Below are 12,157 nucleotides of genomic sequence, written 5' to 3' on the forward strand. Positions count from 1 at the left end.
TTTTTCAAAAGTTTCTTTTAGATTCAGAAATGCTTTTAGGGCATCTAGGTAGAAAAGGAAATTTGGAAAAAAATTCACTTACGTTATATTCGTCGAAATATGGACTATGTATAGAGGCCAAGTCAAAAAAAATTTTGCAATGCGACCGGAACCTGACTCAAATTTTAGTATTTTGCAAGATAAAAGACGGACTAGCTGAAGAGTAATGGTAGTATTCTAGCTCCTACTAGTTTTCCTTCAAGGTACCTACATGCATATGTTTGCAATTTGGAAGACTGTTGGTTTTGTAGATGAAACCTCGTTTACCTCCTCTACCAGTATCGTACTTTGTATTTGTATACCGATTAATCTCAGTATGCAGAAAGCGCAGACAACATCATCATCCATTTCGAAGTAATTGGCCAATGTGTTTAACAATTTATGTAAACAAATAACTAAATCGTCATAAGCGGGAAACAGGAAATTGCGGTACTAGACTGGCTATCTGTCGCCATACCTAATAGGGCCGTAAATGAATAACGATTCCAGGAATCCCACTGCAGATAATGTTTGACAATTGAATTTTAAGGCAGAGGTAAAAAAAAAATATTGAAATCTAAGTACAGTTAATTTCTTTCGCGTTTGCTTTCAAAGCAAACTAAAGTTTTTTTCTTATTAACAGAAACATAATGTCAGTCGATCACGTTATTATGTTGCTCCTTGAAATGCAAAAATACATACATATCGTCGCTCGAATAAAGAAACAGTGTAAATGCCACATACACTATTATTCGATAATTGCACCATTGGATAGACAATCCTTTAATCTATTAGAAAAAACTTAAGTTTTCTTAAATATCTCTTCGGCTCACTGATTTATTCGCGAAAAACGAAATTGTGTTTGTAGGGTTTGTAATGGTTTATAAAAACTTCCAATTCGTTTTTCTCAAAACTATACTTTTATGTTACGATATCTGTGTTCATATGGAATAGAAGCTCATGTCGAAAGGCTGGCTTTAGTATAATGCGGCATTCGCAGCATACGCTTGCGAATGACTCACTGGCGCCGAGTCGTTGAAGAACTTTTGGCAAATAAACGTGCAAGAAATAGTTTCGATACTAGCAAGTTAATATTCTTTTAAGTCTCATCAAAAAATTCCTTGTCATTTCTGTGTTCGTATGGAAAAGTAGCTTATCTCGAAAGGCTGGCTTTAGTATAATGCGGCATTCCCTTTATTCTTTAAACGACAAAGAATTTTTTGATGAGACTTAATAAGAATATTGACTTGCTAGTATCGCAGCTCTTTCTTGCACGTTTATTTGCCAAAAGTTCTCAACGGCTCACCGCCAGTGAGTCATTCGCAATCGTATGCTGCGAATGCCGATTTATACTAAAGCCAGCCTTTCGACATAAGCTACTTTTCCATACGAACACAGATTTAAACGATAAAAGGAATGCCGACTTATTCTAAAGCCAGCTTCAAACATATGCTACTATTCCATACGAACACAGATATGTATACATAGTATTACATACACATGTATGTATCTATAAATTTTTTTTCTATTGACAAAAAAATATATAGCAGCAATATTCAGGTTTCCGATTAATCAGTTTTCTGATCAACAAAGTTAATCAGATTCTGATTAATTAAAATATAATTGATCAAGAAATTAATCTCTTTGATTAATAAAAATTATTAATTCTTTGATTAATTAACTAATCAGGTTTCGATTAATCAGCTTGTTCATTTAATTGATTGATCGCATATCCCAAGTTAAAGTATTCTTCGAAAAAATTGTTGGATTTTGTTGCTAGCAATTTCAAATATACATAATCCAAATATTACATCTTAAAAATATTGAGGTAAAAAGTGACAAAACTGTCGCAGACGTCTTTAAAATCTTCTCCCTCTGTCATTCTCGCTTTCTGAAACTACCTCCATGTTACTACTACTAAGAATATAGGCCAATTATCAATTTGTTGTGCTACGCTTATTTAACAGACTTACACGCACCCCCAGCCTAGATTGAATGAAAACGAATAAAGAGTGCAGTAAAGGTGTGTACGTGTATGTGTAGCTGTCAGTTTTTCATGCAACATATTGGCGTGGGTTGTTCTTAGCGTTGCCAGGTTGACGTTTTTAACGTCATTTGGACGTTTTTTGTATCCTGTTGACGTTTGGATGTTTTTTGTGTAAAAAATGACGTTTTTTAACTTCCCAGTAATTTTTCTCTGTTACTAAATCTTGTAAGTACCCAGTAGAAATCGGTGGTATGCATTCACGAAGAATGCTTGCTATATGAGTGAATTATTGTGAACAATTCATTCGTAGTCATTAATTTCAACGAATAAATTCAAATTCCAGCGAATTGCAAGCGAATGTACGTTGTCGTTGTTTTAAGTACATTTCTTGATAAATTTGAATTGGAATTTTTGTAATATTTTCAGTCTTGTACAAAAATTTTAGTGAACGAACGTGTTGTGCGATACTATTTTCAGCACAAACGGGCTTTTACAAGATATGCATTTGCATATGTAAGTGCTACTTTTTTGTATGTCCCCGTATATTAAAATGTATCAGAGAAGTAGAATTTACATATGGGGATACATATCTTGTAAGAATGCTTTAATACTGTTCCATTAATCCATTTTTGTATGTTTGAAACATTAATACAACCATATGCATACAGCAGTAGTACAAGTGTATGATTAAGGTACGCACACGCACCCGTGTTAAATGGAAATGAACGTTCATTTATACTAGCATGTATACACAGCAGCAAGCTCATGCCACCAACAGCGATGTTGTATGCATAAGATTTCTACTGGGTAGAACTGATTTTGAATTATTTTCTTAATAAATCTTTACAAGCTCTGTGTTTTGCAGCAGCTGCTTCAAAGGATATTTATTCTTTAGACGCAGATGACTTAAATATGATGCATACCAAGCGTACGCGCATTTTTTTTTGGATTCTTGGACTAAGGATCCCGTGTTCAAAGGCTGGTTGTGTAAACAGTTGAGGTTTCGAGGCTTATTGTAATGTTTGCAATTGCACATTAAAAGCCAAATCAGGAAGAGCTGATCTCTTGCAACACGCACGCTCGCAAAAGCATCAAGAAGTCAGAAAAAAGTAGGCGACTTTTTTAAGACTTCATTGAAAATGTAGTGAACGCAAAAAAGGCTGAAATATTGCTATGCTCCTTCTTAGCAGAACGTAATTTAGCATTTTCGACAACCACCCCCTTACCAAATGTCTACAATAAAAAAAAATATATATTAAAAATCAACGCGATTATTTAGCTTCTTTAAAAATGCACTTTATTGACCTGAAATTTAATGGGCTATCAAACTGCACACTCAAAAAAATCTAAATAAAAAGTTGAAAATCTAGCTGAAGCTTTGCAGATTTTTTATAAGTTTTGCACAAAGTTTGAAATGTGGAGCTTGGCTTTTATGGAAAAATAATAAACAAAAGAGAAATAGCCAAAATCGATCAAAATGGTGATGACTTAATCAGCTGATCACAAGTGGATGTATAAAATGATTTTTATATTAACGATCTCAAACCAGTTTACAATGAATTTTAAATGTGCTCTGTCAAAATGACATTTTAATATACCTTACGTACATATGTACCTTTGTATATAATAAAAGTTTAATAAGAACAATTTTTTGAGCGTTCATTTGAATAAGACGTTTTTGGGTAGAAATGACGTTTGTTCACACCAAGAGGGACGTTTTCTCATGCATAAGACCTGGCAACACTGGTTGTTCTTATCCTTCATAAAGACGCATGCGCATCTGCGCTCTCTCTCTCTGTGGCGCTCTCTGGCGCCAACGGAACTTGTATCTTCGTCAGGTGTATTTTTCCGCCCTGGATGAGCGTATGTGTGCAAACTCACAACGTACATAGCAAAACAAAATTAGCAGCAGCAGCGTGAAATACACTTGCATTGAGGTAGATTGCAAACGCACAAAACAATAGTAAAATTTTAGGCGCAGTAGCTGAAAAAGTGAAAAAATACGCTTTGGAAACAAATTTTAAGGACTTTTTGAGTAGCAATTTTACATCTTGAATAACTACATGCATATGGACTATGGATCACAAAAATCATTAATGTCTGTGAAGTATTCTGGAGATAAGAAGAAATTTTCACCATAAAGCAAATTGCAAGCGTGCTTGCCATCTACATATTCTATTCTAGTCCCTGTAGTGAGCTGTAAAAGATTTTCATCAAATCTGGGTTTGCTGTTACGCGAATGCTGCTTAACTACAAACGTATTGTAATTATGCAATTCCATTATTCAATTGCCACTTTTTTGGCAGTGTTTTATTTACTTTTATTTGCTCATTTAATGTTACCTACAACTTTCAAGGTTAACGCATTCGATTACAAACACAAAAATGTTGACGGCCAGCATCATACATAGTTGTAGCACATACCCCTTGATGAATGCATTTTGGGGCATATTTTTTTTACTTAAAACATTTATTTTTATTTCCTTTTTGGTTATTGTTGTTTCTGTTCCAAAATACATCATTTCATTTTTACTTATTTCTTCTTCTTTACTTTTCTTTTCATTTTGCATACTAAATTTATCATTCATTAATTGTGTCTCCTTTTTCTTCCCATTTCTAATCCACAGCAGACTGGCAATAGTGCGCCTCCAGTGCCGCCACAACGACACTCCTCTATACGCGCCAACGCACCTGTAACACCGCCAACGGCAAGCAACAATAACATGCCCATGTTCGGCAACAATGCAGGCAATTTGGCGCACGCTAATTCAGTCAGCCGTTTGGTTACCGATTTGGAATCGAGATTTGGCAAACGCTTTCATAATGTTACCGAATTCCCGAAACCGCCACCATTCCTAAATATCCCAAAAGTGTATTCGAGCCGAGCGGCCAAAGCGAATGGTATGTAAATAAATAAGTTGGCGAAAAAGAAGAAGATGAAGAAGAATAGCTGAGAAAGAGAGCAATCGTAAATGCAAATTAATGCAAAACAAATGGTCCAGCTGACTGGTTGACTGTGGCACAGGCAACGGCTAGGCAAGCAAGCAGCCAGTCAGCAGGCCAGGTCAAAGCGTTGACCATGAAATTAATTGTAAAATTGTTGTAAAATAAGCGCAAAAGCGTACAAAAGTAAATTGCAATATTGTGAATGCATACGTCGTAGTAATGTAGAGCGTACAATTGTGTGTCCATCTCCAGCAGTGTCCTTTCCTCACCCACACAGCACTTAAACTCCGAACAGATTGTTTTTTTGTTTTTGTTTTTACAATATAATATACAATTTAAGTTACTTATGGAATGCGTATGCGAATGCTGTGTATGGAATGCGGTTAAAGATTAATTATTTTCTTTATTTCTAATACATAATTATTTTTTCAAAGTTCAACTTTGTATGTAAAACAAAAAAAAAGCATTTTGTATGATTTTAACAACTAATTTACACTTAACTACTTTTTATTGAAATGAAATATATACAAGTATTTTAAAAATTATGCATTTGAATTGGTTGGTAGGTTATGGTAAAATGCCAATATTGACGGCGAAGCATGGTACTCCTCACAGTTGCACTGAACTGTAACTAATTGGAATAATAGAAATGAATGTTATCAACATGCTATAAATTGTTCAACTTTAATTATGATATTGAAATTTTGTACACAATTTTATTCGAGTACGAGGAGTGCCATATGTCGGCCGCTGTTTTTTTGGTGCCGTTATTACAACCTGATTTTTACTTGCAGAATTATAAACATTTTTGGCGTAGGTAAATTGAGAATTATAGCTGTAAATTTGTTCAATAGAATGTAGTAGATTTTTGAATGAAAATATAAAGAAAAAAAAGAAAATAAACGAAAGTAAAATTGTATTGGTATTGCCACTAGTTTTGAAAATACACTTAAAAATAGTAAATGAGGCAAAACTTTGAAAAATGTTATGAGCGTATTTTTCGGACAAATACATTGATGTGCTTTTAGTAGCGTCAAGCGCCATTTGAAATTAAGATTGAAGCCAGTTTTTTCACTTTGGTATATAGTGCACTTAACGTATTCAAGGTCATAAAAATACGTTTTTTTTTGTAAAAACATAAAATTTTGTTTTACAAAAATATTTTTTTTGTCCACCAAAAATTAATAAGAAAACAGCTAAATCATTACAAAACGCCTAAAAATACACACAATTTTCTTATGAGTAGAGTAATTCTTTGCCTAGTCGAGATACCTTGGTCTGCAATGGGTTAAACAAAAAGTAAAAATCGAGGTTTAAGGACCTTTATGTAGGCGGATTTTAATAAAAAAAAAACCCGTAAGAATACATACCACATAACCATAATAAAATGTATGAACTTGTAATACATTTTGCTTATAGTTAAATGGTATATATTTTTAGGCGTATTTTTTATAAAAATCCGCAGTGAAGACGAGTCAAATTTTCGCAATGATTGAAAATTTCAGTAATTTAATTGCTGCATAATTTCAGGCACTGCTTATGGAGCCCAAAATGTATGAAAACGAAATTTTAGTATTATCCACATTAAAATCTACAGCTGTTGACTCGAGTGCTAATCAGAATTTTACGCTTAAAACATTTTTCAATGCAACGCCTCAAACAAGCGCAAAAAAATAAAAAAGAGAGCGCAAGTCAGTTGTAATACTTTCAATTTGCTTAGTTAGTACAGCATAGTATTTGAATTGTATTGTGTATTTTTTTTTATATGAAGTCTATAGCCTTTTTGAATTGCAAATAGTCAGTGAATTAGGAAATTTAAGAAATGGAGTGATTACTAAATTTATTGAAATATGTAATTTATAGTAACAAATTCTTACTAAAAAAACGTTGTCGGGTAGAAGAAGCTTTTGTGAGTGTGAGCCAAAAATTATGTATATAAAAAATGAATAAAAATAAAAAGGCGTAAGCGCCGTGAAATATGCCACAAAGAAGCGATAAATACGAGAGGTTTTTATTTAACGAAACTAAGTACATAAACTCTGTAATTTGGATGTAGAAATCAACAACGCTAACGTTGTTTGCATGCAGCTACAAATAATATTTAATTTTTTACACATATATAGAAAACTTTTATTTGCACTCTGTTTGCATTCGTTTAAGGTGTTTTTTGAACTAAAAACTTTGCAGCAAACTGCCTTTAAACAAAATCATTCGCTCCACACAAAAAACTAGCGTGCCTAAAAGCATGCAACATTCGCGTAGTGAAATAATGCTACTCTAATTTTCTAGTAAAACTCTTAGCTTTCCTATTTAAAAAGCTACTTTCGCGATACTTTTCTTATGCTCGCTTCAACTGTGCTAAATTTCTACCCAAAATTGTACCCAAATTCTTTGGCACACACTCGACAATCTCTCTTCTAAACAAATTTTATTAAATAAAGTGAAAAAATTATATAGCTTTATAATTTTACATTAATTTAACTTAGTAACACTTGTTTTTATATTCAATTTTGCTATTTTTTCTAATGAAATAGCATGTAAAGAAAAAGAAATTAATAAAAAATAACAAAGGAAATATGCGAAAAAAGAAAAGAAATAAAATGTAAGCTTAATTAAACTGAAAAAGTAGTCAATTATCACTTTTTGTCATTTTACACACACTAAATATAATTTAAATTAAGCCACAACTCTAAAATTCTTCTTCGCTGTGTGAAAAATAAAATTAAAAAAATATGTATAATCATATATTACAAAATAGTTTTTATACTTACACCAAACATCCTCATGCAAGCCAAACACACACATGCATACATGCATAGTACATAAATGCTCGTACAACTTTTCTTTTACACTTTGTACAAGCCAATTCTCTAGCTACCTACTACTATATAGAACATACATACATAAATACATGCAAACATACAAACAAAGTAGTTATTCTAATACATATGTATGCAATATTTACCAAATTTTTTTTTAGCATGCAACTTTGTATGTAAATTTATGTTATGTAAAAAATTTTTATATAAGTTATTTACTTCTTTTATCATTTAAATTAAAACTTATGTATGTATGTATATCTAATCTTATCTTTATTCTAGTTATTCTTTTTTTCTTTGGTTTGTTTAATAAGCAACACAATGTATAAATGAAATTTTGTGAATAAAAATTATCAATTAATTTTACTTACTATAAGTACTATTCATTTGTATTTTTCATTTTTACTACACATATTTACTGTACATATGAAATGGACTTGCATATAAGTAATTTTACTTTATATTATTGAGAATTGCATTGGCTGGGGTGGAACAAATTTGTAAACATAACCACAAATGCGAATAATTTTCTCTTATTACTTCCTGGACTGGAGGTTAGTACTTTTTTAAGTTATGGGTTTTAGTAGCTGTTAAATTTACGAGTAATTATGAGGCGTGTTTCGAGATGATTTTTTATTAGAAGCTCCACAAGGTGCGTTAAACTCAATGAAAAGGGCGCTAGGAACTGACATTTCAGCAGCATTTGGCTAAACCTTTTGGGAAAAAAAGGACGAAGTCAAAGCTACCAGCAGCTACTCTGGCATAGAATCCGATTGGACTTGAGGAAAACAGGAGATGGTAGTACATTAGTTAATTAACGCCTCTAAGAAATATGTATCTCGATTCCTTAGTGAGCCTGAAAGAAATGTTGGGGCATAAAAAAATTACCTAATTCATTAATACTACTGACCGCAAAAATATTCAGCTTCTCAGTCTGGAAATTACCGGGCAAGAAGAAATAAAGAACTTTGCATTGTCATTCCTCTCCAGACATATATCAATGGTGTTGTCGGATCTAGGTCCTACCGGGGTGACGCATACACCTCTTAGCACTCGAATGCTTATTTTTTCTAAATGTAGCTTCTGGCATCGCTAGCAATGTTTCGGTCCAGAATAACGCATCTCAAAATAAATTTCTTTAAAAAGTAGACCATTATGCGTTCGATAACTATATGTATTATTATGACTATTGATATTTAATGTCAATATAGATAATGTTCTCGATAATTGTGTGTATCGATAAAAATATCGTTAAATAAATCCATACTGATTTCGATAACACCTTTAAATAAACCTAATATCGTTTAATAATTTGTGATAAATACCTTGGTATATCGATAGTTTAATCGATAAAAATGTGTTTCAATTATAGTTGTTAGGATTAATGTTTTTTTAGCACAATTTAGTCTATAGGCACAGAAAGAGCTTAGCTATTTATCTTAGGCTGAAGCTCCTCGGTAGGCTGCCAGTTTGTGGCCCGAGCTCGAATCACGACATCCATGATCGATGAAACTCGATTCGGATCGAATGAAATAAAACGACAGCTATTATCTCTCCAATACAATTTAAATTGTAAAAGCGAACTCGCTATCGAATGCCGTAATCTCAAAAGGAAATTTCGAGTCGATTTGCCGTGAACCGTGTCCTGTTTTGTCAGAGCTTCATTTCTCAGAGGTGTTGACGAGAAATTGCAAATAGCACTGATGTTAATTTGATAACCAATGATCTGAAATTTTGGTAGGTGCCGGACTCGAGAGGCTTGCGGTGGTCAAAGCGCCTCTTGTTCCAATTTCAGAAGGTCTATTTGCGTACCGGTCCGCAGATGAGCAGACCAAGCTATAGGTGCATAACACGTGGGGCTGCAGACTAATGGCTTCTCGTGCTTCAACCACTTGACTATGGTAGTCATATATATATACATAGTACATACCAACGGGTATTGTCCATCTGAGCCGTGGCGCTTGGATAGTGATAAGGACATAAGTGTAGAAATATTACAATTAAATTTTTTTTTCACATTTTCTTTACATACATTTTTGTAAGTTTTCCAATATTTCATGAATTAGTTTTTATAAGAAAAATAATTTTATTTCATTTCTATTCATCCCTTTAGTGCACCTAGTACTCTCTACACATGTGTACCTACGTAGATCAGTAAAATGATTTCTCTGCATCGAACTATCGCTCATTATATTCATGACTCCATAACTCAATTCATTGTATAAAATTCACATTCTTCCGAATATTTCTCTGCCATATAATCTAGCGCCACTTCCAGGCAATAATAACAACAACAATAACAACAATGTTGATGGCCAAAGCAATAACACCGCAGTACCGCCACCAGTAGCATCATCAGTGACAACAACAACAACACCAGCAGATACAGCAGCACCTTCAACCCGCAAGCCGATACAACCCATCTTTCCGCTGGGTGTAAAAAAGCATCGAGCACCTGCCCCACCGCCACAAGCTGGCGTAGCGGCAGCAACGGTATCTGTGATAAGACAATCGAGTTTCCTGTATGGCAGCGCGGGTGTAGGCGGCGCGTCTACTCAACAACAACAACAGGCACAACAATGGTAAAATAAGGAAAGCTATATCACCTACAAGCGCGAAACAGAATGAGGGATGATATGTAGTTAATTTAAGAATGTTTTTTGGCAAATGGTTAAAAATAGAGCGGCAAAAGAATTTAATCAATATTTAATACAATACTTTATACGTGCGTATATATCTATTTATGTACATACATACATATATTTAGATGTATGTATGTATGTAAAATTATGTTTGTGAAGCTCTTTAAACTTTTACTCAATTCAACAAGTTCAAAGGTTCTAGAGTGTGTAAATATATTAAGGTAGGGCTGTAACGTACATACATGCGTACATACATATGTATGTATGTATGTATACACCCCGTGTCATAATTATAAGAGCACCACATATTGGCAAGTTTAAACCATTTTTTTATTTAATTTTGGTTATTTTATTTACAAAAATATAGTTCATTCCTTAACAAATATCGCATAAATTCAAGTTTTAATCTTTGCGCAACATTAAAAAAAATTAGCCAACCTTCGTAAAAATATCGAGCCGTTTAATTCGGCTCCCTACATTTCTTTTGTTTTTCAGTGTTTACTTTTTTTTACAAAATTCTAGAAGTAGCTGGGTCGGTTATTTTGAAAGTGGCATAATTATTTTTTATTCCATAAGAAAATCAGGGTTTCCAAAAAAAATATCTAAACTCAGCGATATTTTGTAGCCACTTGAAACTTCATGCTACTAATGAACTCTCAAAAGGTATACCTAAAGTTTTTCTAAAAATTCTGAATGATAAGCTTGAAACGTGGCGAAAATTTGTTGAATTTCTGTGCAAAGTTTTAAATGCGCATTTATATGCATTTTATTGTGTAATGATTTAGTTAATGTGGTCAAAACTATTCAAACTAAGGCGTTTCTATTATTTCTGTCACCAGTGTACATACGTTCGACGATTTTTTAATGTAGAAGAAAATGAGCAACACAGCAAAAAAATGTTCCAACTTGTCAACATGTGGAGCGCTTATAATTACGACACGGGGTGTATACCCGCGCATATGTATCTACATATTTCTGTACATAAATTTTTCTAGGGCACGTTATACATGACAGTTAAAGTCGTATATCGAGTTAGTAAAGGGTTAAAGAAAGAGTAGTCTTTCCCAAAGACTAAAAAAGATGTTTTTCTAATAAATCGAGAGCTACACTAAATTTAGCTACTCCCAATTAAAATAACAAAAATAACTAAAAACAAAAACTCCATCAAAATCCAAAGCAAAGACTCTATTTTACACATAATGCCTTCATATTTGTATTGAAAAAAATATATAAATCAATTAAATAAACTACTTAGAAAATGTTTACTAAATCAAAATTGGTAACCCCATCTGTTAATACATAAAATTAGAAAATGAACATTTCAAATCGAAGTTAACCACATCTGTACATAAATTTTTGTAAAATGTTGGTGTTCAACTGTTTTTTTTTAACTCTCCTTAGCATTATCTAAAACTACGAATATCTGTCATAATAGAAATATATTTAAAAAAAAAGTATTTAAATAGGAATTTACTTAGAGCATTATTTGTTTGTTTAGCGAAGTTTGAAAAAAGTATGAAAGTATACATATTAGGGTGGGTCAATTTTTTATACTATGCGGGAATGGCATAGAAGTATTCTACGTGGAATTCTAAGCAAATTTTTCGAAGAATCCTTGGGCCTAAAATTTCAAGGAAAAGTAGGGTATACATAAGTGTTTTTTTCTTTTAAAACGTATGAAAATGTGAAAATTTTTTACTTTTTTCCTCTGGTTAATGTTTTAAAATGGATTTCTAAAACAAAAAA

General features: G+C 32.8%; 1 protein-coding gene across 7 annotated transcripts in view; it reads left to right on the forward strand.

Annotated features, from left to right (window-relative positions):
* Positions 1–10,385, forward strand: part of LOC118745033 (WAS/WASL-interacting protein family member 2-like) — a 63,977-nt gene extending 53,592 nt beyond the window's left edge. For 5 of the 7 annotated variants that reach the window (XM_036478553.1, XM_036478552.1, XM_036478555.1 and 2 more), the window contains 2 exons: positions 4,632–4,905; positions 10,036–10,385. In XM_036478553.1, the coding sequence (XP_036334446.1) occupies positions 4,632–4,905; positions 10,036–10,355 (594 nt within the window). In that variant the 3' untranslated portion in view covers positions 10,356–10,385. The other 2 variants (XM_036478554.1, XM_036478557.1) reach the window with 2 other exon arrangements.
* Positions 10,386–12,157: the final 1,772 nt, after the last annotated feature.

The sequence above is a fragment of the Rhagoletis pomonella genome, unplaced genomic scaffold (assembly GCF_013731165.1).
Source record: "Rhagoletis pomonella isolate Grant_MI unplaced genomic scaffold, Rhpom_1.0 Rhpom_scaffold_00008, whole genome shotgun sequence".
NCBI classification, from domain to species: domain Eukaryota; kingdom Metazoa; phylum Arthropoda; class Insecta; order Diptera; family Tephritidae; genus Rhagoletis; species Rhagoletis pomonella.